Below are 26,789 nucleotides of genomic sequence, written 5' to 3' on the forward strand. Positions count from 1 at the left end.
TCCCTCTGTCCCCCAGTCAGCCCTTTACGGACTACTGCACAGTTATGTCAAGGTCATGCTCCTTTAGGGCAAAGGCTGTGGTTTGTCTTTGTACCCCTAGCACCTGCACAGCCCCTGGCGAAGTGAGACCAATGGAAGAACGACAACTAAAATTTCCTGAGCTAAACATTTCCTTCAGTTTACAGATGAGGAAACTGAGGCACCGAGAGGTAATTTGACCTGCCCAAGACCACACGGCTAGAGACAGAGCAGGGACCGGATCTGAGCAGTGTGACCCCAGCGGTCCCTCTCTTAACCATGATACTGTCTCAGGAAGGAGGAGGGAGAGGGAGAAAAGTAAAGGGGAATTGGACACCCGTTTTCAGAAATCACAACAGAACCGAGGCTCTGGTCAGGGTGGCCAGAAGAAACGTATACAAAGGCGGCTCAGGAGAGGGTCAAGAGTCAAGCCTTGCTCACCAATGCATGGCAGTGAAGGCAGACAAATGGCCCCTGGAAGTCAAAAGGACAGATTGAAATGGTCCTTTCGGGGCCACTTAACCTCCCAGGGTGGTGTGGCACGGGGGCACGGACGTTTCTACCAAGTGCCTTCTGTGTCAGGTACAAGCTACGTGCCTCACATGCTAGACCCCTGCTTTATAATCAAAAGTAGAATCAGGGGTGCCTGGGTGGCTCAGTCAGTTAAGCTTCTGACTTCGGCTCAGGTCAGGATCTCACAGCTCTTGAGTTCAAGCCCCAGTCGGGCTCTGTACTGACAGCTCAGAGCCTGGAGACTGCTTCAGATTGTGTCTCCCTCTCTCTCTCTCTGTCCCTCCCACTCTCACACTCTCTCAAAAATAAATAAACATTAAAAAAAAAAGTAGAATATTAAGTTTGGGGCTGAAGCAGGGGTCTCAATGTGGCATGCAAAGGCTGGAGACCTCTGAGTTGGTTGGCTACATTTGTTACCTTGGAGATTTTATATAAAACTCAGCATTTTCTGCTTCTCCTGGAGACAGGAGCTCAAACACCCTCGGTCCTGGTATTCTGCAGGTCAATCAGTCAGGCAGGCAGACCAAGAATGTCTCTTTCACCCACAGCCCCCACCTCGCTCCCACTGTTTTTGCCTTGACACTGAGGCCGGGTGTCATCTGTCATCTTAGGTCGGCCTCCGTTCACTCACTTGCATTGCCTGCCTGGCCCCTGCTGCAGAAGCATGACAAATGTAACCAGAGGGGACAGTCTCAGGCCCCCTCTGCCGGGATTTGTGGGATCCTTGGGCAGTTTGTTCCTCTCGACACATTCATTTTCCTGGTTGTAAATTGGGGTATCATCTCTCTGGTAAAGTTTCTATGAAAACGAGTCATTGAACTAACACCCCTATCATGGGCCTACTGAACGTTCCTGGAATTGGCTTTTACTGTTTGTAATAGTGGAAAAACTAGAAATAATCTATGTCCAGTAGGAAAGTGGTGAAGAAACCATGAAATGCTCTGTAGCCTCTAAAACTGAAAGCTATAGATGGTGGAGTACATACTGAGATGGAAGGGTGCCTGTGACATAGTAAACGAAAAATGCACGCTGCAGAACATTCTGTACATTACGACACGATCTCATTTTTATTAACAAAAATTATATATGTACATATTTTTTGTATACAGAGAGAAAAATTCTGGAAGCACACTTACCCCATCTGTTTAACAGTTATCAATGGGCTGTGGGATGGGGAAACGCTCACTTCTAACTTTTATATACTTAGGGTTTTTAGCAAGTTGAACAAGTGTTTGCCAGGGGCGGCCCTGTGCCAATCTCTCATCTTCCCAGCTCTGCTGGGTGGGTGTCTTCACTTCCATTTGGCACATGAGGAATGTGAGGCTGAGAGAATCAAGTCACTTACTTGCCCAAGGTCCCAGGACTAGTGGTCCGACCAGATTAAGAGATTCCTGAACAAATCTTTTCCCACCATACTCTAAAGCTTCTTCTATATAACTATTTAATTTAAAAAAAAAAAAAAAAAAACTAGAACCCTAAAATGATTTAAAAAAAATTTTTAACATTTATTTCCGAGAGACAGAGAGAGACAAAGCATGAGGCGAGGAGGGGCAGAGCGAGAGGGAGACACAGAATCCAAAGCAGGCTCCAGGCTCCGAGCTGTCAGCACAGAGCCCGATGAGGGGCTCGAACTCAACCTTGAGATTTGACCTGAGCTGAAGTCGGTCATTTAACCGACTGAGCCACCCAGGCGCCCCTGAAATGATTTTTTAAAAAGGTCATTGTGGGGGCACCTGGGTGGCTCGGTCAGTTGAGTGTCCAACTTTGGCTCAAGTCATGATCTTGTGGTTTGTGAGTTGGAGCCCCCCAGTGGGCTCACTGCTGTCAACGCAGAGCCTGCTTTGGATCCTCTGTCACCTTTCTCTGCCCACCCCCGCTCGTGCTCTCCCCAAAATAAATAAACATTTTTTAAAAATTAAAAAAAAACTGAAAAGGTCATTGTGCCAGGCTCTGGGCACATTCAAGGATGACTGGGTCGGGGACAGTCTCAAGGCTGGAGGACCGCAGGTAGGTTCCCCTCTCTCGGAGTTCCCAGACTGCCACGGGGGCTCTCCAGCAGCACAGGGCCAAGCAGGTGCTGGCACCAACTTCCTTGTGGGACAGGGCCTCTGGGGGCTGCCTTGGGAGTTGTATTAGCAGGGTCCCTGTAAAATGGCTCTAAGGGACTTGGCTGTCATTTGTTTCAAGGCCACTGAGGCCCTACGTTGAACTCAGGTACTGGCTGGGAGCGATGTATAAACAAGGTATGAAAGGAAAGGATCCCTTCTTCTGGAGTGGGTGGAAATTTCGAAATCAAACTCTAATGTAATTGGGGGCAGGGGGAGCACATCAGGAAGCTCTTGACCAAAATCAACTATCATCTTTTGGTATCTGTTCATCTTTGGGGCTCCAAGGAGCCACTGAGCCACCCAGGTGCCCCTTGAGGTGGAATTTAAACGAGGGTCCACCATAGACCCTCCCAAAGGAATATGCTCTACAGGGAGTTCAAAGTCAGGTTGACCTGGGTTAAAAACCTAACTTTCCTACTTAGAGCTATGTGACAATTGTAGCTTCTCTGTGCCTCAGTCTCCACCTTCCTATGCTGCCAGGTGCTGGGTGGAGGAGAACAGATACAATCCATAAATGGGAGTTATTTTGTCATCTTTTTAAGATTTTTTTAAACGCTTATTTATTTTTGAAAGAGACAGAGAGAGTGTGTGTGCGTGGTGGAGGGGCAGAGAGAGAGGGAGACACAGACTCCGAAGCGGGCTCCAGGCTCTGAGCTGTCAGTGCAGAGCCTGACGCGGGGCTCGAACCTGTTAACCGTGAGATCACGACCTGAGCAAAAGTTGGATGCTTAACCGACTGAGCCACTCACGCACCTTGGGAGTTGTTTTGTCTTCTTAAAGGTAAAGTAATGCTGGGGCACCGGGTGGCTCAGTTGGTGAAGCGTCTGACTCCTGATTTCGACTCAGGTCACGATCTCAGTTTGTGAGTTTGAGCCCAGTGTGCTGATAATGCAGAGCCTGCTTGGCATTCTTCTCCCCTCCGTTCCCTACCCATTCCTGGCTCAAGCTCGCTCGCGCGCTCTCTCTCTCTCTCTCTCTCTCTCTCTCTATATATATATATATATATAAAGAAATGCAAAGTAACATCTAGAACAGTCCTGACCACTGTAACTAACTGCCGTGATGGAAATGTTCTAGGTCCCTCCACTGTCCAATGCAGGGGCCACTGGTCTCATGTAGCTTCAGGGTGAAAGTGAGGAATGAAATTTATTTTAAACAGCTACCGTGGCTAGTGAGTAATCGAACTGGACAGTGTAGACAGGCCCAGAAGACAGCCAGATTCAGGGGGAGGCAGATGGTATAGCAGGTAACAAGAGGAGCCAGGAGAGATGGAAGCGACAGGGGCTACAGACACGTGGCTGGACTGTGTGGAGAGCTCAGAAGGACCAGGAATGGCAGGAGCAGGTGGCTCCTAATGCTGAGTTGCTTTCAAGCAGGGGGAGGAAAGAACAGGCCTCGGGAGGTAGCCCAAGCGAAAGCCAGACACAAAAGGCACATATTCTATGACTGCGTTTATAGGACACATCTAGAATAGGCAAATCTATAGCGCAGAAAGATTAGTGGTTGTCAGGGACTGGGGACAAGGAGGAGGTGAGAAGGGGAGTGACTGCTAATGAGTATGGGGTTTCTTTTTGGGGTGGATGAACATGTTCTAAAATTAGGCTGTGGTGATGGCTGCACAACACTAAAATCGAAAGACCTGTCCGCTCTAAGTGGGTGGATTGTAGACTATGAGATTTCTATCTCCATCAAGCTGTTTAAAAATACCAAAACCTCAGGAGGCCTCAGGTCAGTGGGACCCCCCACCCCAACTTGGGGGTGGAAGGGGTGTTGGCACGGCTCAAGTCCTGGAGCCTCAACTGCAGGAGCATCAGGATGGCTCTTCTCAGTTGAACTGTGTTCCATTTCCCCTCCCAAGACTCTGACTTTGATTTAAAAAGCAAGAGCCATCCCTAGAGCTGAAGCCTTTACCGGGGAAGAGAAAGTCAATGTATGCAGAAGAAATTAAACACCAGATGGTGGGGGTTGGAAAGGACTCCTGAGAGAGAAGGAAAATGCCTGAGAGAGGCAGAAGGTGCAAGAAAAAACCCTCTCTGATCCCTCCTGGAAGGGCAATGCCATCAGACATTAGTATGACATTCCCAGAGGTAAAGTCACAAACCTGGTCTCATTTCCTTCCTAATGCCTTTCTTCATCAGGGACTGAAACGCTCAGGTGAGCACACTAGGTGAAGGACCTGGGAGCCTTAGGGCAGTGTGCTGGCTGAGAAAGCTGGTGCAGAGGCTGCCTCTGTGGGGAGCTGGGAACCAGGAGTGTGGCAACACCTAGGTCCGAGGATCCTATTAAAAAATAAAAGGCGTCTGCGTGTGGGTTTTAAAAAGGAATACAAACAGTTTTAATTAAGATACAGCTATATGATTATAGAGGTGCACAAGCCTCAATGTTATCTATTTATTTAAAGTTTATTGAGAAAGGGGAGGGGGGGGTGGAGGCGCAGAGAGAGAGGGACAGAGAATCTCAAGCAGGCTCTGTACTGTCAGCATGGAGCCCAACACAGAGTTCGATCCCATGACCCGCGCATCATGACCTGAGCTGTAACCAAGAATTGGACACTGAACTGACTGAGCCACCCAGGCATCTCAAGCCTGAATATTCTTTTAAAGGTTAAAAATAGTACTTTTGGAGGCACCTGGGTAGCTCAGTCGGTTAAGCGTCCAACTTCAGCTCAGATCGTGATCTCAGCGTTTGTGAGTTTGGGCCCCGCATCAAGCTCTCTGCTGTCAGGGCAGAGCTCACTTTGGATCCTCCGTCTCCCTCTCTCTGCCCCTCCCCCGCTCACACTCTCACTCTAAAATAAACATTAAAAAAAAGTTGAGGGGCACCTGGGTGGCTGTTATGCATCCAACTTGGGCTCAGGTCAGTGGGTTCCAGCCCCACGGTGGGCTTTCTGCCTTCAGCGCAGAGCCGGCTTCAGATCCTCTGTCCCGGTTTGTCTCCCTCTGCCCCTCCCCCACTCACGTGTGTGCTCACACGCACACTTTCAAAAAGGAATAAACATTTAAAAAAGGTAAAACTACCTTTGGCATATTCTGTTTTGTACATTTTCAAGAGAAACAATAGTCTAAGGACAATGTTAAATTGAAAGATGTTAAGTTGTACTTCACGTTCTATTTTTATATCAGGTTCTATCTCAGGAGAACAAGAGTCCTAAGGCAAAGATTTGAAAAGACAAGATCTGCCACCTTGATCTTGAGTGACAGAAAAATTTGAACTAGATGGGAGAGAACTTCAGGTTCAATCACCCTCTCATTACAGAGGAAACCAGTTGGGAAGGGAGTCCTCAAAGGAAGCCCCTCTCTATCTTGGCCCCATTTTCCAATGTGTGAAACGCACTCTGTGAGAAGACACCTTACGGGCATACTGGTTATGTAGTTTAATGTGCATTTAAACACATAATGTAGGGGGCGCCTGGGTGGCTCAGTCGGTTAAGCGGCCGACTTCGGCTCAGGTCGTGATCTCGCGGTCCGTGAGTTCGAGCCCCGCGTCGACTTCTGTGCTGACCGCTCAGAGCCTGGAGCCTGTTTCAGATTCTGTGTCCCCCTCTCTCTGACCCTCCCCCGTTCATGCTCTGTCTCAAAAATAAATAAACGTTAAAAAAAAAATTAAAAAAAAAAATAAACACATAATGTACATTAAAAACAGAATTAAAATATCAAACTTGTGATTTCATAAATACTAATGGTCAGAATGAGGTGCAGTTGAAAAAGGTGCATTTCAAATGGATTTAGAACACCAGGTGGTGACGGTTGTACAGGACTGTAAATGTACTGAATGTCACTGGATTATCTACTTATGAGTGGTTTAAGAACATCTGGTGTTATATATGTATATTTCATCACAATGAAACAAAACATTAGGTAGAGAACAGTTGTGGCAGGACTGGTGCAGAAAGTGCCCCAGTCCTCCAAGGAAGTGGTGCCTTGTCAAGCGTGCGGACCATCTATCTGGGAGCAGTGAGTTATCAGCAAATCCCTTCTACACCAAGATAGCTGCTCTAAGGGTGGGGGTGGGTGGGGGCCAGGTTGCAAAGGTTCACCACCTGAGGGAACCACAAGAGTTGTAGGCCCCCCAGGTGCCCTCCACTGGAGCCTAGGGGGCAGCGTGCAAGCATGTGTGAGGAGAAGGCACAGCTTAACTAAGGCACATTTATTTGCTCTTCTGGAGTTATTTCTCCTCAGCAGTGGTTAAGAGAAAGGGCTCGGGAGGTGGGCAGACCTGGCTTGATTCTCAGTGCACACCACCTTCTGGGAGACAACACAGTATCTTTTCACTGAAGCTTTTTTAATGTTTATTTTTGAGAGAAAGAGCAGACATGTGCACACAAGTGGGGAAGGGGCAGAGAGAGAGAGAGAGGGAGACAAAGGATCCTAAGCAGGCTCTACACTGACAGCAGAGAGCCTGATGTGGGGCTCGAACTCGCAAACTGTGAGATCGTGACCTGAGCTGAAGTCAAGACACTCAGGAGGCCAGAACCAATGTCTTTTAACCCCAGTTGACTCACCTACAAAACGAGAATGGGAACAGTAGCTCCCTCCCAGGGATGTTATAAAGATTGGAACATATAACATGTATCAAGAGTTTCCCATGGCACCTGGATTGTGGTAAACAGTCAATGAAGTTAGCTAGGATAATTACGGCAGAGTAATACAAAGTTTTCGCTTTTAAACTTATTTTTAATGAACACAAACGAGGAGAAAGCACTATTTCCAAATTTATTTGCATTCAGAACTCTTACTTCATCAAACATTTCATGGGCTAGTACTCAGTGTTAACTCCCAATGAGAAATGCTCCTCCAGATACACCTCACAAACAGAGACTCTGATGAGGTTGGGGCCTGGCCCACCCACAGCCCCTGTGCTGGCTGCAGGCCTCTAGCCTCCCAGTCCAATGCTGAGCCTGCAGCCCTTGGATGTCACAGGAGGCCCAGCTGTAGAGTCTCAGAGAGTGATCTAGAATTAGTAGTAAACTCAAGGAATCCTAGAGATGCCCTTCTGTGACCTTGTTCCGAGGTCAGAATGAAGGGGACAGGAGCTGAATCACTTTGTGGTGGAGCATTAAAGGACCAGACAGTACGGGTCTCCTGTTCTGGGACTCGGTGCTGGTTGGCTGCCTCCCTGGTGCGCAGGAAAACTCCACAGCCCAGAGAGGGGATCTGCACTCATTGGTCTAGCCAATTCTGCAGGGTTGCAGCCGCTACTAGAAATGGAAGCAGCACAAAAATTAACATTTACACAAAAGTTTGAAGATGTTCCTGAGAGCTTATTTGGAGGCTCTAGCAGGGGAGCACAGCTACCCGCATACCCTTGACGGAAGAACGGTCCTCCTCTATTGGGGAAGGCCGTCCTCTTCAATAGAGTGCGCAGCTTTGGGAGGGACGCACATGGAACGGTGAGGGAGGAAGGGGACACCCGCCTAGCCAGCCAGATCAGCCGCATCAACCCTGGCGATCAACGGGGTGACAGATGTCGCAGCCAGATCGCCCTCACATCCATGAAGATGCTCCCGTATCAGCAGGAATGTTGCGGAAGAATACGGAATAATGGAGAAGGTAGTTTTCTGGGGAGAAGTTATGTTCTTTCAGGAGCCTTTGGTGAGTTCAGTTCCATGAAACAGGCACATCAAAACAAAACCTTATCGGGGTACCCACCCATTCTTCAGGAACGTCACCATCCCCACCAACCCCAAGGACCCCACTGACCACCCCAACAATCAATAATAACTCTGAAGACAACGTCAATTCTTCTCAAACAGTTTAATAGCAAATAAACAAAGGAAGGTACCACACTTGGCAGATACAAAATGACTTTTTGTCCGTGTGTCTGTGCAATTAAAACAGATTTAGGTTCCCCGTTGGGACAAAAGGAAAAACACACAAAAAAAGGAAGGAGATTCCTTTTAAACACATACTCCCTTGCTCCAAACTTGTAACAATTTTTTTTTTCTTTTTAAATCCACTACACAAACTCTGTGACCAGGTCAGAAAAGCGACAAAGGCTCTTCTTGCCCCTTTTTTTTTTTTTTAAACCATTAAAGTAAAATCCATAATTTTCTACATAGTACAACACAAGTTCACACAGAAAAGACATTTTCTTTTGCAAATCAAAACAGGAAAGAAAGGAAAGCTCAAACAAGGTAAAGGAAAAGCATTTCTACGGCTGAATCACGACTTTGAGTTGATTGAATCCCGTTGTTGCTGCAGAACAGACTGTGCGTTTGGTCATAGTGGCAATTTTTTTTCTCTTCACATTGTGAAATCACTTTACATTGTTTTCTAGTAGAAAAGGCAAAAAACTGTACAAAACCCCTAGTGTTAAATACAACGTTTGTACCAATAAAAAACTCACACAGGTTTGTCTCCAAAATGTAAAGTTTCTTTTTTTTTTTTCTTTTTAAATTATTCACAAAAAGCAGCTGGAAATCAGAAAGGCAGCTGCCGCTCCAGGGTCTCAAATCCATTAAAACCACCACAGAACAATTAAAACAATCAGAGAGAGAAAAGGAAAAGGAAACAACGTCCAACGTTTGGCATTTGGTTTTATCCACAGGTTTTCCCAGAGCTCCTCTTGGAATTGAAAGCAAAATGTATTGGCAAACACGGATTCTGAATACACAGGAAGGGGAGCCTCGGCGCCTTCTGCCAACAGAGGCGGCTCTGTGCAGTCAGACTGTGGGGTGCACGGCAGTCTCGCTCAGGCTGGGGTTCCTGGCCTCTTTCCATCCAATCACCCCTTCCAGGAAATTAAGCAGCCCACCATACACTGGGCCTCCATTTGGCCGCCCTTTCCTCCTAGCAAGAGTGGCCTCAAGCATAATACTAGGCAACCCGCCGGGTCCCACAGAAGAAACTCTGCCAGGACCCCTTCCTTCATCAACCCCTGCATGGATGACGCTAACAGTGCTTCTACCTTCCCCACCCCCCTCCCCCCCGTCCCTCGGCTACCCCTCTTCACCATTCCCTGGACAATCCTACTTCCCAGCTCTCCCACCCGCCAGCAGCTTAGGTCTGGGTGGAATCTATCACAAACTCCTCCCTCTGCAACCTCTTACCTCCACAGATCCATCCCGTGACCTCTAGTCTCCTCTGGCCTCTCCCTCCGCCATTCACATTCTTACTCAAGTCCCTAAGACCCTGAGGCTGGATGGTGCCACAAGAGAGGAGAGCAAGTTCCCCTCAGGGAACCAAGGAACTGGCTTGCCTGGCACCCAGGGACAGTAGCTATTTGGCTCTTCACCCAATTAAAACAAAAACAAAAACAAAAACAAAAACAACAAATCCCTGCCCTCACCCCCACCCCACTAAGCTAAGCAAGAGCAGAGCTGTGGTGAAGAGCCAGTGTGGGGTAGTTGGTGCCCAGGGCTGTAAACAGTGTGAAGACTGTAGTATTGTGCTTGTCACCTAGGAAAAGCGCTGGCAGGTATATTGCCGCTTAGTGCATGGATGGCCTCCTCCGAGTGGTTAAGAGCACCCTCCTTCTTCGGGGCTGAGGGACACTCACTACCCCTAATGCGCTGAACCTCTTGCCCACCCGCGGCCACCTTCTGGGTTCTATCTCTGCTCCTCGTGCCTGTCCAGGCCCCCTTCCCACCCATCTCTGAGCAGAGCAGCCAGCTTCCCCCCTCCCCCCCCCCCAATGCTGAGGCCTGGAGGCCACATGAGGTGACAGTCTAAGTGCACAGGCAAACGCTCTAAGGGCAATAGAGGAGAAAGTTGCCACTTCAAAATAAAACAATACAATCTTGAAAAAAATAATCAACCCCACAACAATTTAAAACAGCTTCTTTGAAACCCTTTTAAATCGGTCAGTTTTTGCACAAACTATAGAAAACAGAGAGGTGAAGGTGATATATACGAAGGTGTGAAGAAACAGCAGGAAACATGCAAAACTTGTTTTTTCTGGGCATAATCTTAGTAGGAAAGGAAAAAATTCAAAACAAAAAAACACAAAAACAATACAAAAACAAAAAAAAATCAAAGCATCACATTTTGCTGTGGAGACTGTAGGAACAAGCATGGAGGCGGGCACAGCGGGGCTGAGGGGAAGGGGCCAGAGGGATTTGAAGGCTCCCTGCAGGGTCACTACAGGGAAGAACCACAAAAGAAAAAGAAAAAGGGCTGGCTGGGGCCCAAATTGCAGCCTGGGGTCAAAAAGGAAAGGGGTTCAGGTGTTTTCTGCAGTTGAGAACTCAGAAAAACAAAAAGAACACATGCGGTCTCCTCAAGCCCCACAAACTATATCAGCAAAATGTGCTCAGGAGCCTCAAAGGTTTTAGTGACATCTTTTATTTCATTGTTTACTTCAAAGTTGTCTTTAAAACTAAGCACACAGAGAAACAAAGCCTAGAAACGGACTGGCTGTGTGTTCACAGAAATACAAACACCACGCGGTATGTGCTAGTAGGGCTGCTCTGAAGACAGTTACAAAGAATTGGAATCACAAAATCAAGTGGTTATCTTATGAAGTTCTAGAAAAATAGATTTTTTTATATTCAAATGCAAGTTTAAATATTTCCCCTTCAGCAGTCGTTCTAGCAAAACCAATTTGGCAGCACAAAAGAAAAAAAAAGGAAAAGAAAAAAAGAAATAACAAAGAAAGAAACAAACATAATAAAAATACACGTCAGCATCAAAGGTCAACACAAGGTCAAAGGTGAGAGTTCAAGCATCAGAGAAGCTGAAGAGACAGGGATTTGGACGATGTACTTGACGCCACATCGACATGCTTTAGGCACAACGATGAACAAACGGCAGGAATCTAGAAAAAAAAACAAACCAGAAAGAGGGAGACCCACTGAGTTACACAGAGCAATACATCCAAACAGAGAGAGAGAGAAAAGGAACACTCACTGTGTACAGCCCTGAAATGAGGAGGCGGGCGGGGCGGGGGCTGGGTAATGACAGGGAACTTTTGCACATGCTAACAATGGACACAGGGAAAAGTCAAAAAGGACATGGAGGACACCAAGAAAACATCCAACTGCCAGAGACAGAAGGGAACCTAAGGCTTGGATTTCCCGAGGCGCCCCAACTCGTCCCAGGAAGAAGGTAAGGTCTCTCTGGTGGAGCAGAGGTGCAGCCTCCCCACTCCTCAAACCCAGGAGAAAATAGAAGACCATGGCTGGGGTGGGGGAACTCTCTAGGGGAGAGGGCCAGGATTTCTCCTCAATTCTACAGGGATGGCCTTTTGTTTCCAGAAATCCAAGCTTTTAGTTTCCACACAGGCCCTGGCCACTCATGTGGGACCCAGGAGACAGTGTCTGGCTGCATTCAAGGCAAATCAATTTCATGATAAAACCCAAGTAAGAAACAAAACTATAGCAGAAAACACATTTATGTAAGTGAAACCCCCACACAACAGAAAAGGATTGCTTAAGACTCGACTGCTAGTCTCCACTCTCCGAGCTGAACCCTTCCACACCGTGAGACTTATAGGGGAGCAGCTTCTTCACAAACCATCTTTGGCCTGGGGAGAGAACTGTGCTCAAGGGCAGTGCTACTGTGCTCACTCGCTGGGCAGGAGAGAGGAGAACAGAGAGAAGTGCCTGGTCTCACCAGCTGGCCGCTGTGGCAGCCCAGGGCCCTGCTGTGGCACATGCTCCTTTTAGAAAAGAGAACTCACAAGCAGGTATGAAACCTCTGGGTCTGCTATCAAAGGTGGGCTGACTGCACCTTTGCCTTTCATATTATTCAAAAAGGCATTTCAGAAGGTCCCGGAGCCCAGGACAAATCCATGGACAAATAATTGTGAAATGGGGGAGGAGGGGGATGGGAGAGAAAGTAGGGAGGGAGTGGAGTTCTGGGCTTTGGAAAACCCCATAATGGCCAAGGAGGAAGACAGAACAGAAGGTCAGCTATCACAGCACCGGCAGCACCCTGGGGAGCACAGCTCTCTCCTCCGCCAATTCACAGCATTAACTCCTTCCCCTCTGGCAGATTATTAGCTGGGCTGCAAACGGGCCACAGAGAGTCAGTAGTTTCAATCATACACAGCACCCTGTGTGTACAACAATCACATTCTGGATTCTACAAAATCCTGGCCTTTTCCAGAGATATAATTTAGGTAATAAATATTCTCCACCCCGGAGCTGTATAAAACTTCTATAAAAATAGAAACGACATTCTTGGTTCCAGCCGGTTGGGATTCAGAACAGCGCCTCCCCAACCTAGCATTTTTTTCTTTTTTTCTTTTTTCTTTTTTATTTTTATTTTTTGCATTTATTTAAAAAATCCCATCATGACCCTGGAAGCCTTTGGAACAGTTTTATCCTTGAAACACAGGACACATTTCTCCCAGTGCACGGAATTCAAGTTTACGTGGTTCAGCTTAAGAAGTATGTTTCACGTTTCTTAGAGGACAACAGACCCAAGTTATCACTATGAGAAGGGAACAGCTGTCCCTGCTTCAATGGGATAATCCAACACCACCAAACTATCTGTACAACAGCAAGACGGTCAATCCCTGTCTGTGACCCAAAGGGACAGCATGACAAGGAGAGAGTCCCCATCTGACTTAATACCAAGGCAACCCCTTTAATCTCATCTCTGCTGTTAGGGGTCAGGACCGATGTTTGTGAGGCTTAAGATCCCAGGGACCCTGTCCCTGGCCTTGGCTAAGAGTCATATCCCAACAGGGCTACCTCTGCCCAGGTGCACATTCCCAACAGCGCGTCCTTTCTGGCTCTCCAGCCCCACAGCATTTCTTGGAGCAGAGGAAGGGCCCAAAGGCTGTGTGGGTCACAGGCAAGAGCCGCAGTGATGCCTGTGGGAGGCAGCAGGGAGCTAACTGTAAGCATGAGGACAAAAATGAACATGGTAATACTGAGGTAAATGAACACTAAATCCATATGGAGGCTGTAAACGTCCTGTTGTCTCCTCTGTCCCCAAGAGCAGAAGGGGCTGGAGTGGTTAGAAGAGGGGCCTGTCTTGGGGGGGCGGCGGAGGGAGGGCAGGAATACCACATCTGGGATCCCTCAACCACAGAGGCAAGCAAAGATTTCTCATCCTTTTACGGATAAGTGCTGGCCGCTGACAAATGCAGCACTCTGGCTTAAAGGCCTTCTGATTCAGGTACACCAAGAAGAAGGCTCCCCCTCCCCCCACCCCAATTCAATGGCTTTTGATCACTCTGCTCAGGAGAGGTGCCCCCTTCAAGCTAGATACTGTAAGCTCTTCTTAGATCTACCCTCATGAGAAAACTGTGGCTTGGGATGGAAGTGACATTCTGCTGTGGTCAACTACAAGGAAGGAAACCAGACAGTGTCTTGCCTAGAGACCTTGTTTAAAGGGACCTATTAGAAATGGGCCGTGGTCTAACAATGTGGTGTTGAAATAAACTAAAAAACGATCTTTTTGACTGGCTGCTTCTCCTTAACAGCCATCAGCCAGCCGGAGCCAATCCAACACCAATGGGTGGCTGGAAAAGCCGGTAATGGGTGATGTCTCCCTGCATGTTGCCTATGTCAAGCTAATTTAACAAATGCTTTATTTCCACAGAACTGTCTTCCCCTTCTTGGGAAAGAGCAGCAGAAATTCTGCACAAGAATCTGAAAAACAGGTGGCAAGAACTCAGTAACTCCCCAGAAGATAGCTATGGAGGCACTTCAGCCTCTGGCTCCTGGGGCCATTGGGTGTGGGTCACTGTCCTCACCTCCAAAGCCAGCCTCGCCTCTGCCCTCCCCCTCCCCGCCCCCAAGGCTCTTGGGCACCAGTTCTCATTTCACCCACTCTCGCACTCAGGGAGATTCTGGGGTCAATTTTTGGTTTCACTCAGTCCTCTCTCGGGGTAGTGTGGGGAAAGGTCTGATCTTTTTTAATGCTTCTCCATTCCCCCTCCTCCCCCCAGGGCGGTTTGATGTTGGTCCTTCTCAACACACACTGGTTACAAACACAGCAAACTTTAAATAAAGAAAAAAACTCAGGATATGGCACCTAAACTCCAAAGTAAAACACTGGAAACCAAAGCACAAACTCGTCCTCTGTACGAAGCGAAACTCCCACAGAAGGCAGTAGCCGAGTCTTCGGGGCAAGCTGTGCCTGCGAGAGTGGCAGGGATCAGGGTCCAGGGCTGTCAACACACAGCCTTAGGGCTTCGAATCATTAAGGGTGCTCCTCCCCCACTTACCAGAAGACCCTCTCACTCCAGTCTCAGAGGGGAGCACGCTCAGTAGGGCTTGCTGTCATTCTTCGAACGTTTGAGCTGCACTTTAAGCCGCTTCATTCCAATCTGAAAGCCGTTCATGGACTGGATGGCAGCTTGAGCCGAAACAGGATTGTCGTAACTTACAAAACCTGTGTATCCAAGCAGAAACCTGGGTGAGGGACATGATGAGCCAAGAGATATCTTATGAGCATAGTCTCAAATCCCAAACTTCTCAGCAGGGACAAGAATTCTGGAAACTGTATCACATGAAACAAATTAGATTCCCGACAGTACCACTTGACTTCTACATGGCACTTTTAAGTTTTCTGACCAACTATTTCCATACATTATTTTTACTTCCGGAGCAACAGTATGGGTAGAAATCCATCATCCATAAACAGCAATAAAAAAATTGATCTGCCCAAGGTTGAGTTAAATGGTAACCCAATTCAAACCCTGCTCTTCCTGCTTTCAGACCCTTTTTGTTCTCAGTGGTAAAGGCACTTAACCCTCCCGACACCAAAAGAGAAGCCAACATACCAAAACACTTGCTCAGGTTTGTCTGCTTGTCTATGAAAACCTTGGCAGACACGACATTCCCAAAGGGCATAAACATCTGCAGCAGGTCCTGATCTCCAAACTCCTGGGGCAGGTGGTAGATGAACAGGTTGGCTCCCTCTGGACCTTCAAAATACCCAGTGATCGAAAAGGCATCAGTGTTGGGGCCCCTGGGTGGCTCACTTGGCTGAGGGTCCGACTCTTGGTTTTTGCTCAGGTCATAATCCCAGGGTCATGGGATCCGCTATCAGCACAGAGCCTGCCTGGGAATCTCTCTCTCCCTTTCTCTGCCCCTCTCCCACTCTTACTCGCATTCCCTCTTTCTCAAAAATACACATTTAGAAGAAAAAAAAAAAAGGCCTTCAGTATCAGTGTCAAACTTACCCCCCACTGCTTCTCACTTCTACCTGCATTAAAACAGTCTGTGTCCCAACACACAAATTCATTTGGAGAACTACAGATTCTCCAAATACGAAACAGGAACTAAAGGGCAATCACTGAAACAGACTCCTTCCCACTAAGGCGTGTCAGGATTTGACCTTGTGAGAGGAGCAAGTGCTGAGACAATAAACTAGGCAGACTTGCGTGTGGTGCAATAAAACTGGAGACTAAAGGCTTGTACAGAAACACAGAAAAAGAAGTAGAGAGAGATTATAAACATAACAGGTTTCCAAACTGTGCTAGAAAGTATCGGGACAGCAAAGAGAGATTGGCAGTTGTGAGGCAGGAGGTGGGGGCCGGGAATGACTAAGGGACATGAGGGAATTGCGGGGGTGGAGGGAGCAATGGAAACATTCTCCATCTGTAAAGGTGGTTACATGACTGTATGCATTCATCAAAGCTCACAGAGCTGTATGCTCCCCAAAGGGTGAATTTTACCACATGTATAGTATACCTCAATAAAAAGAAATTACATTTTAAAAAGGGCCTATGATTGGAGCACCTGGGTAGCTCAGTCAGTTAGGCATCTGACTTCCATTCCGGTCACGATCTCACGGTTCATGAGTTGGAGCGCCGCATCAGGCTCTCAGCTGTCAGCACAGAGCCCACTTCGGATTCTCTGTCCCCCTCTTTGTCCGCCCTTTTCCCACGTGTGCACACTCTCTCTCCCTCTTACGTGTCCAACTTCGGCTCAGGTCATGATCTCACAGCTTGTGGGTTTGAGCCTGCGTCGGGCTCTGTGCTGACAGCTCAGAGTCTGAAGCCTGCTTCAGATTCTGTATTTCTAATTTCTCTCTCTGTGCCACCCCTCTGCTCATGTTTTGTCTCTTTCTCTCTCAAAAACATAAAAAATAATTTAAAAAAAATTAACATTTAAAAAGAAAAAAGAAAAAGGTATCTATGATTAACTCTGAGCTCAAAACCAGAATGTGCTTTCTTCTTCCAACCATTTACACTCAATGACTTTCTAACCAAAGGCAACTTATTATAACTGCAGTCCAGCCATTCTCCAGCCACCCAGCCTCCCTGCTGTCACCAAACACATTACAGAACACTACTGCATCAGGGCCTTTGCACTGATGAAACAGAGGTGTTCCTCTGCCCGCATTACCCTTCCTCCTCTAGATGTACGCATTGCTAGCTTACTTCCTCAGGTCTCTGATTAAACAGCAAGTGAGAGACCTTCTCTGACCATTCTACACAAAATGCTGTGCCTCTGGTGCTCCCCATCCCTCTTTCCCATTCATCAGTCTTCAGAGCACCATATGGAACACCTCATGCCTATCCTGCTTTATACTGTCCATCTCCACAGTTCTTCCAGTTCCTCCACTACCATATCCTAGGTACAGAAGCATCTTGATTCAGAGCAGGTGAGGATGCACCGTACCAGGAGTCCTTGCTGCCATGGCGAGAGAGGCTATGTGTCTTTTCCCCACATCAGTGCTTAAACCTTGCCAGCTTTGGGCTGCAGAAATCCAGTCAAGTATGAGCACAGAGGTGTCAGCAGGACTTTCTATTGATACAAACCACCTTCACGCCTCTTTCTGCCTAGAAAAGTCTCTCCTGAATTTAATCCCATTTATGCCACAATACACACTTCCCAATCCATCAACCCACGGGCCATAATTTTCTGTCCCGTCACCTTCAGTGCCTCGTTAATTAGGAAAAGCACAGATCAGAAAATGAGGAAAATGCCAAGTAAGAGAGCTTAAAAGGGACACCTTGACAGAAGATATCCTCTGAGAAATTTATAATCCACAAAGATGACTTCCTAACAAAGACAGATTGTCAAAATACTGTCACACGGTAAGGTCAGTATGCTTCTTCATCTAAAACCTGCAGCCATGGGGCGCCTGGGTGGCGCAGTCGGTTAAGCGTCCGACTTCAGCCAGGTCACGATCTCGCGGTCCGGGAGTTCGAGCCCCGCGTCAGGCTCTGGGCTGATGGCTCAGAGCCTGGAGCCTGTTTCCGGTTCTGTGTCTCCCTCTCTCTCTGCCCCTCCCCCGTTCATGCTCTGTCTCTCTCTGTCCCAAAAATAAATAAACATTGAAAAAAAAAAAAATTAAAAAAAAAATAAAATAAAACCTGCAGCCAGATTACAGGAGGGCAAACACAGGTTCTCATGTGAGCCACATCCAGAGAACAGTCCCAAAGCAGAGCACACTTCTCAGCACAGAACTTCTCAGTCTACCCTTGACACTGCCAAAGAAAAGCACTGATCTGACCACCTCAACGATCCTCCTGGCCTCTGCCCTGCCTTCAGCTCCGCCTGCGGGGAGAGCGACCCCCTCGTCGTCCTTCCACACTCACCTTCCTTCTGGCTTCCAGCAGCACCGATACTCTGCTGTGTCAACAGGTTCTGGTTGTACAGAGTAGGGAGTGCCGCGGCAGCATATTGCTGGATTCCCGAGTAGGCCTGCGTCAGGGCCTCCATGGTGCTCCCGGTGCCGTTGGAAAGGCCACTGCTGCCCAGGCCACCATTTAAAGCAGCCATCCCTTGGTTGTGGGGAAGAGCAGGATTAACATATTGGGAAGACTTGACTGACGCCAAACCCAACTCCAAGGTTTTCCCTTTTATCTCTCTCTCAGCTTCTCCCTGACTGGTCAGGTCTCAGGACACTCACCAGGCCTTACTGCCAATGGGAACATTAAAAAATGCCACACGCAGGTGTGGCTCTCCCCATTACATTCTTCCTACCTGTGTGAGGCATGACAACACTTACACATGACCTGCTCCATTTTCTCTCTGGCTTTCTGCTACTTTTTCACAAAGCTGGAATGTGGCAAAATAAGCATCCCATATTTGGAGACTAAAAGGGGTGTCTGTGGTTTACGACAAGATGTGGGTAAACCCTATCATCAAAATAGCAGCAAATTCTATGTGCCTGACACTGTACTAAGCCATGAGCTCAGCACTTTACCTATGTTTTCATTTACTTCACAGCCCTCAAAGTATTCTATTCCCACTTCACAGATGAGAAAATGACCTTAGAAAGGGGGTATAAGGTTATAGCTAGTTAAGGAGCAGAGGTGGGATTTAACTCAGGTCTGACTTGAAATCCCACCATTATTCCTAACTTCACCAGGCCACCTTGTTCATTCCACTGGGGACCCTAAAATGTGCTACCTGAACAAAGAATGGCCTGATGGCATCCAGGGGCTGTCTCTCACCTGCCAAAGAGCTGACGTTGAGGCCTGCCGTTGCTCCAGCTAATGTCTGCAGGGCTCCAAGGGAGGCGATGGGGTTGACAGAACTGCTGCTGCTGGAGCTCGGTGAGGACCCTGTGACCAGAAACCCAAGTGTTAAACTTGAGCCAACACGTGCTCCTCATGTCAACAGGAACCAAAGCACAAGAGTAATACTACTCAAGTATTCTCTTCATAAAGAGGTTTTCAGTTACTGATTCTGGTAACTGTCACTGCGGGACACAGAGTCAAATGACAGTTACAACAAACTCAAAACTGTGAGATTTCTCTTAAGTCACAAGATGACATTTGAAAATTAACTATTCATAATCTTGACCCCTTTGGAAAGGGATGTTAACCACTCTCCAGAATGACAGACCCCTCTCTTGGGATTCTGCACAAGGCACACTGGGTTCCAGTGACATGCTTACCTGAACTGGTGAGTACGCTGAGGGGGCTGCTGGATGTAGTGAGAGCATTGGTACCACTTGGTGTGTTCTGAGCTGCACTAGCTGCAGCAGCTAGGGCAGCCAAATTCTGTAACTGCATTGCATTTAACCCTGCAACATCCAAAGCAAGAGATCAGCCAGCAGATAAAGGTTCCTCGTAACCACTCCAGCAATGACCGCACACACTGGCGAAGGCTGGTCCCAAAAGGACCTCTTCTAGATAAACCTTACAAGTAATACTACAAGGCTCCAAAAAAGATTCAGATATCACTCAATTCATTAAGAAACTTGACATCATTTCCTCAGAGAAGAGATATCTAATCCAACAGCATGACACCCCAAGTGAACATTCACAACAGGGACTGGCAATTAGGAAACCAGGAGAGGGTTAGGTCTGTGGTCTACCATCACAACAGGTGTCCAAGAGAACAACAAATGACAAAACCTATGGCACAGAGCAGGACTGCGTCTGAGCCCCTCGCTCCCACTTTATGGGGGATTTGCTCTCTGCAGCGGAGGTGGACAGGCAGAAAATGCAGCAGGATTCAGGTGGCCAAAGGAGGAATGACAGGAGGGGAATACATGTGAGAACAGCAATAGGAGAAAGACTAAGGAAAAACCACCACTTTAATAGCAGATTACTCATCAGAAAGAAGAGAGAGAAAAACAATGCGGGGGGGGGGGGGGGGGACCTCCAAGTAGAATCCAAGCAACAGTTAAAAGGAACAAGAAATCTGAACTGCACCGACAGTGTGTTGCAAACCATTTATTGGACCATGGAAAAGCAGATGGGAAGTGGTTTGCGGGGAGAGTTAGGAAGAATAAAAAACGAAACTACAACAGAGATTTCCAAAAACTTAGCAACTTTCGAAAAACATACCAAACTCCAGGTCCCTAAGACAAAGTGAACCACTATCAAAATTTCTCACACACTAAAATGCAGTTCACCTAAGACTACCCCTTTCTCAAATACACTTGCTGGGCCTTCACCCACTGCAGAAGGGTTAGGGGCAGAGGCCCTGGGACTGCTCCACTCCCTACCTCCACTAACTTGTCTGATGGCCCTACTTTTGTCTGTGGAGCCCCATTTTGTCATCAACTCAGATATTTGTCAATTAAGTTTTCTATGCATGTTAACAGCAACAAAAGGTAATTCACCTAAGAAATTAACACGTATAAGACACAGAGGTAAATTAACTGCCTAGATTTCAGCAGTTTCTGGGTAAGTCATTTGCATGGATTTCTTCTTAGACTTTACAGATTCACTGGAAAAGTCACGTTATTGTGGAAATAAAGAGTTCCTGCAATCTTCTCCTTATCAAAACGGCCTCAGATAGCCCACACATGCTAACACCTCTTTTTCCATCTTCCTCCTCAATAGAGACTTAAAGGGGTGGGAGTATCAGACAACCCCAAAGCAATCTTGCATCAGCAACTAACAGAGCCACCTTCTAGAGACAAGGCGGTTGAGTTCTGGGATGTGCATCTTGCGTTGGGTTTATGTAATGAGTGGGAAAACATCTGTTTTCTGTACAAACGGTGCAAAACTCTCAGACTGTTGTTAGCTGGGTCTGGTGGCCTGGTGGCTGCTGCTCCTCCACAGCAGCATAACACTTACCTCCCATTGGGTGGAGGCTGCTCAGGGTGTTGAGGTTCCCAGAGGAGGCAGTCTGCTGAAGGAGCTGCAAATAAAGCTAGACATTACACCAAAAAACAGAACAAGAGTGAGAGTGAGGGCTGGTTCTGCATCTGGGATAACTCTACAGCACAGCAAAGCGAGAGTGCAGAGGCCCCCAGAGAGAAGAGAGTTGAAGACAAGAACCCAAGCCAACACAACAGAAACATGAGGCTTATGACAGCACAGGACAATACGACACAGCTAAAGCCCTGGCCCAGAAGACATTTACAGTCACTGAGTACTGACCAAGCTCAAGTCCCTGGGCAACAGAAAGGCAGCACAGCAGAGGACAGAAGTCGAGCAGAGAACCAAGCTCAGCTATGCAATCCACTGCAATGAGAGTCTGCAGATGGAGGACTGCCACGTCTAGTTCCTCGCTCCCAAGTTCTTAGTTCACTCCGCACACATCTTATTTTGCAGATTGTTCCCACCTAGGCACTCAATTTCTACTTCACACTACTATTATTTTAAATATCAAATCTAAACCATTTCAGGGTATTTCTTGGAGTCATTCTTTAGTGGCGACAACGGAACACGAAAAGACCAATCTTTTGATGCTATATATCCATACAGCCCCGTTTATCTCCTCCCCCACAAAACTGGTCTTCACTGTTACGGATGACCAAATGACTGACGAACGGACTGATCATGATCAGTTCAGCATATATTCTTTCAATTGCTGCCCCCTAACAAATACAACAAGAGGTTGTCCATGAGCTTATGGATCTCCATGATCTTACTATCTTTGCAAACAGCAACCTTTGACTAACAAACCGGCTGAAAACCTTTGCTCCATTCAAAGCCGATCACTTTTCCTCATGTAAACTGGTATCCTCGTTTCTGAATCCTTTATTCAACCTGTTGCCCATTTCCATGAACACCCGATCTGGTTCCTCAGTCATCATGAATCCCTTTAGTCCATACAGGTTTTAGGTTCTCAAACCTCCAGATATAGAATGAGAAAATGTATATACACACAATTTTTATCAGCTTCTCAATGGGGTCCACACCCCACAAAGATTAAGAACCACTGCTCTAGTCTAAACAGACTAGAGGTTCAAGTCCACCTATTCCAGAAAGAACCTCATAATTAATATTAATGTACTATCATTTATATACCACATGTCCTCATTTTTGTCTTCTTAAATACCCTGGCAATGTGCTCAACCCCAACTGGTGGGCGGTGCATTCTATACTTGGCACCTTCATTTCCTCCCTAAATGAGAACAGTTCTGAGGGCAGGGATCATGTCTAACTGAAACAAAAAGACCGCAGCTCTCAACAAATACCATCATGTGCTGCTGGATGTGGTGATGGCAATAAAAAGGAGACTCTACCCTAAAAAAGAGCTCCAAAACTCTCTAAGAAAGGCGAATGCATATAACGGAGATCCTTTTAAACGCATTATCATTTTGGCAGAAGACTAAAATAAAATCTCTCTGAATTTCCTGAACTTACACAAGCAATGTTGTAGCACTAAGAAACAACTTAATCTGATGAGATATACCAACCATCTATACTTTTTGACTTCAGAGAAATATTAGCTGCAAAACTGGGATTTCTTCTAACATTTTAGAAATATGAAGACCAGGAGGCAGCAAATTAGCCAAAACTCAATACTGGGAGACAGAAATCATTGCCTTTCTTGTTTCTGTATAGGACAATGTTTTAAAGGATGTTTTAAAATTTAAATGTTTAAATTACATACTTTTAGAGTAAAAGTATGTAATTATTCTTATGTGTATATTTTTGGGACTATCCACACGAATCTATTGGTTTCACCACTGATTTTCCTTCATTGACAGCTTCACAGATGAGATAGTTTTAAGTATTTCGTACTGCTATTCTTTTAAGATTTTAAAGCAGTGATAATCCCCTGTAACATATTTGTAGATCTAGTAAATCTAAACACCAAATTAGAGCCTTTGGACTATGTAAGTCAAACTCAAGAACAAGATGGAAAGAGTTAAAGGCTATCCATCTATAATGTAGGGAACTCAAATATACACCTGTAATACTCATTTAATAATGTCTGTGCCAGTATCTTGCTCTCTCAGTGGAAAGAAACATTTACCATACTCTTCAGGAAAGACTCAGTAAGCATTTAATTATGTTCTCTACATCTGGGAGAAAGAAATATGGAGATATTTGGTAGTTAAGATTCTCTTAGGATTTTCTTTTTACAAAAATGAAGTGACAGGGACACTGGAGATATTTCTAAATCTTTGTATCAGGAAATCAGGATTTCACTTTAATAGTAATGGAAGTCTCAAATTATAACCAAAGTTGTGTTTATAAGACAGAGAGAGAGACAGAGAGAGAGACAGAGAGATACACTAACATAACTTAAAACAATATTGCATTGCCTAAAGTTTTACGTAAAATTTTGATATGTTAAAGTCGTAAATGCCATTGTGTCTATTAGCTAGGGATGGCACAAGAAGAAAACAGCTGGGAGCTTGCACAGTCTGCAGAAAGCAAACCACAAAGACTCACTGCTAAATACTGGGGTCCAAGAGTATTTAGACCAGCAAGGTTTCCCCACACAGATGCTGCGCTGATTTGCTGCATCTGCTGCTGGAGCTGCTGGGCCATTCTCTTCTGTTCTTTGTCCTTCTGCGTATCAGCAAATTTTACCACCATGGGAGATGAGCAGCCCTATGAAAACACCAAAGCCAAAGGGTGAAAGTCCTCCTGCTACACGAAGGAAAAATCCTCCTTTGTAGTGACACACAAGATGCATTCTAATTTCATTCGCTGCCACATGACTCTCTTCCTGACAGACACAAATGGCAAAAAGACAAATTTAAAAGGGCAACTTCTAATATGTTAATTTTTTAAAAAGCAATCATTTTTTTCACTTTAAGATGCTTAGCCTGCTTAACCTTTAGGGCAGTCAGATGCTGCAGAACTTTAATGGCCAACTGTCCTAGCACTCTCAGGCTAAGGAACTTTTCCCTTTCATTCATCTGCTCCCTACCTCCATGGTCTGTGCTTGGTGCATTGCCTTGATAGCCGTCTGTGCCATGGCTCTTGTTGTAAAAGTCACAAATGCACAACCTGGTAAGAGAAGTGTCAATAACTCATTCATTCATTTGCTTATTAAATATCCGACTGACATTTACTGAGCACCTGCTATGTGCCAAGTACTATGCTAGCAATAACAGTCATGGTTCCTGCCTTCAGGGGTTAGAGATCTAGTAAAGGAGACAGATACATTGTAACAGTGACTAGTGCTTCAGTGAAAAAGCAGGGAAGCACAACAAGAAAGAAAGTGCTTGATAAAGGGATAAAGGGATAAAGGAGAGAAATCCTAATCCTCTAGTTCCTCTGGATAAGAAAGTGTTTCCATTAAGGACCTGTCCAAGCACAAAAAGAGAAAATTTTAATACATGACATTGAAGTGCAGAATGCAGACTCCTTAGGGGGATGGGACAATTCTAAAGGAATCAGCTGGTAGACGGAACCTACATTTACAATATCAAGCCCAGCCACTCCATCATCACAGGGTCATGTTAGCTAGTGATCCCTGGTTTCCACTGGTCTAACTAAAAGAGACTCTAAATTTAAGACCAGTATCTTTAAAGGCTAAAAATGTACCCACCTCGGCTCAGGCCATCAGGTCCCCGTAATATCCGGCATTCTTCAATCTGTCCAAATGAAGAGAACATGACTCGGATGTCATTTTCAGTGCACTTCTTGGAAATCATACCAATAAACAGCTTCCTGTCTTCCACTGCTAAGAGAGTAAAACACAAAAGGCTTGAACATCATTACTACAAGAGGTAGTATGGCATAGACCCTGGAGTCAGACCATCTATGTTTGGATCCTGGCTCTATGCCTTTATACCATATTACTTGGATTCTAAGATACACATTTTTTCATCATTTAGCAACTCATCTTATAATCAACTGAACCTTTAAATTGGAAACATTTAGATAAAATATAGTAATTTGCGATCCTGTGAAAGTTACTTAACTATTCTGTGCCTGTCACTTCTGATTAATAGGGATAACCGTGTTTCTCTTAAAGGTAGCTGTAGGTATTAAATGCAAAGCACTCAGCATCTTGCCTAGCACTTAGTGATGTTTGCTCTTACTAGCAGTTCTACTACACCAAAGAAGGACAAGTTTTTCACATTTAATTGATATGACAAGAGAAACAGAACACACCTTTTGGTGAGTGTAAATGTCCACTTTCCTTTTCTGATTATTCTCTTGAGGACTAAGTTCTCCTTCCTACTTGTCCATCTCCCCTTCCCCCACTCTTGTCATAAGAAATTATATTCATCAAAGACATTCCAGTTTACTCTAAAATGTTCTTGTACTATTTACGTATCAACTCTCTCCATCTCATTTATTTACCATATTTATTTTAAAGAAAAAAAAACCCAGACAATTTAGATGACAGATTACTTAGTGCAATGGACTACAATCTTACACCATACACAAAAATTAACTCAAAATGGATTAGACTTAAACGTATGACCTGAAACCATAAAACTCCGAGAAGAAAACATAGGCAGTAAGCTCCATAAAACCAATCTTAAAGATGATTTTTTGGATCTGACTCCCAAAACAAAGGCAACAAAAACAGAAATAAACAAGTGGGACTACATCAAACTAAAAAGCTTCTACAGAGCAAAGAAAATCATCAACAAAATGCAAAGGCAACCTACTGAATGGGAAAAATATTTGCAAATCATGTATCTGATAAAGGGTTAATATCCAATATATAAATAACACCTACAACTCAGGAACAACAAAACACAGCACCCAGTTAAAAAAAATGGGCAGAGGATCTGAACAGGTATTTTTCCAAAGACATGCAGCAGATGGCCATCAGGTACATGAAAAGATGCTCAACATCACCAATCATCAAGAAAATGCCAATCAAAGCAACAATGAAGTATCCCCTCCCACTTGTTAGAATGGCTATAATCAAAAAGACAAGAAATAACGAGTTGGTGAGGATGTGAAAAAGAGAGCCCTTGGTGCATTGCTGGTGGGAATGTAAACTGACTGCAGCCAATGTAAAAATCAACATGGTTCCTCAAAAATTTAAAAACAGAGCTACCATATAAGCCAGTAATTCCACTTCTGGGTATTTATCTGAAGAAAACAAAAACACAAACTCAGAAAGCTGCATACTCCGAGCACCTGGCTGGCTAAGTCGGTGGAGCATGCGACTCTTGATCTTGGCATTGTGAGTTTGAGCCCTACAATGGGTGTAGAGATTATTTAAAAATAAAGCCTAATGGGCCGCCTGGGTGACTTGGTTAAGCGTCCGACTTCAGCTCAGGTCATGATCTCGCGGTTCATGAGTTCAAGCCCCGCGTCGAGCTCTGTGCTGACAGCTCAGAGCCTGGAACCTGCTTCAGAATCTGACTCCCTCCTCTCTGCCCCTCCCCACTCATGCTCTGAAAATACACGTTAAAAAAAAATTAAAAAAAAAATAATAAAGCCTAAAAAGAAAATAGCTGCACACCTATGTTCACTGCAGCATTATTTACAATAGTCAAGACATGGAAACAACCTAAGTGTCTATCAACAGATGAGCAGATAAAGAAAATGTGGGATACACACACACACACACACACACACACACACACACACACACACACCCTGGATATTATTCAGCCATAAAAAAGAATGGAATCTTGCCATTTGTGGCGGCATGGATGGACCTTGAAGACTTTA

At 45.7% G+C, this 26,789-nt stretch overlaps 1 protein-coding gene across 22 annotated transcripts in view; it reads right to left on the reverse strand.

Annotated features, from left to right (window-relative positions):
• Nucleotides 1-8,377: 8,377 nt before the first annotated feature.
• CELF1 (CUGBP Elav-like family member 1) overlaps nucleotides 8,378-26,789 on the reverse strand; it is a 74,903-nt gene continuing 56,491 nt past the window's right edge. For 7 of the 22 annotated variants that reach the window (XM_045485185.1, XM_045485203.1, XM_045485205.1 and 4 more), the window contains 9 exons: nucleotides 24,694-24,828; nucleotides 24,070-24,149; nucleotides 23,586-23,747; nucleotides 21,030-21,105; nucleotides 19,394-19,522; nucleotides 18,948-19,058; nucleotides 18,087-18,272; nucleotides 15,318-15,461; nucleotides 8,378-14,926 (listed from right to left, as the gene is read on the reverse strand). In XM_045485185.1, the coding sequence (XP_045341141.1) occupies nucleotides 14,799-14,926; nucleotides 15,318-15,461; nucleotides 18,087-18,272; nucleotides 18,948-19,058; nucleotides 19,394-19,522; nucleotides 21,030-21,105; nucleotides 23,586-23,747; nucleotides 24,070-24,149; nucleotides 24,694-24,828 (1,151 nt within the window). In that variant the 3' untranslated portion in view covers nucleotides 8,378-14,798. The remainder of the gene's footprint in view (nucleotides 14,927-15,317; nucleotides 15,462-18,086; nucleotides 18,273-18,947; nucleotides 19,059-19,393; nucleotides 19,523-21,029; nucleotides 21,106-23,585; nucleotides 23,748-24,069; nucleotides 24,150-24,693; nucleotides 24,829-26,789) is intronic. The other 15 variants (XM_045485186.1, XM_045485196.1, XM_045485200.1 and 12 more) reach the window with 8 other exon arrangements.

This window comes from Leopardus geoffroyi, chromosome D1, assembly GCF_018350155.1.
Source record: "Leopardus geoffroyi isolate Oge1 chromosome D1, O.geoffroyi_Oge1_pat1.0, whole genome shotgun sequence".
Lineage (NCBI taxonomy): Eukaryota > Metazoa > Chordata > Mammalia > Carnivora > Felidae > Leopardus > Leopardus geoffroyi.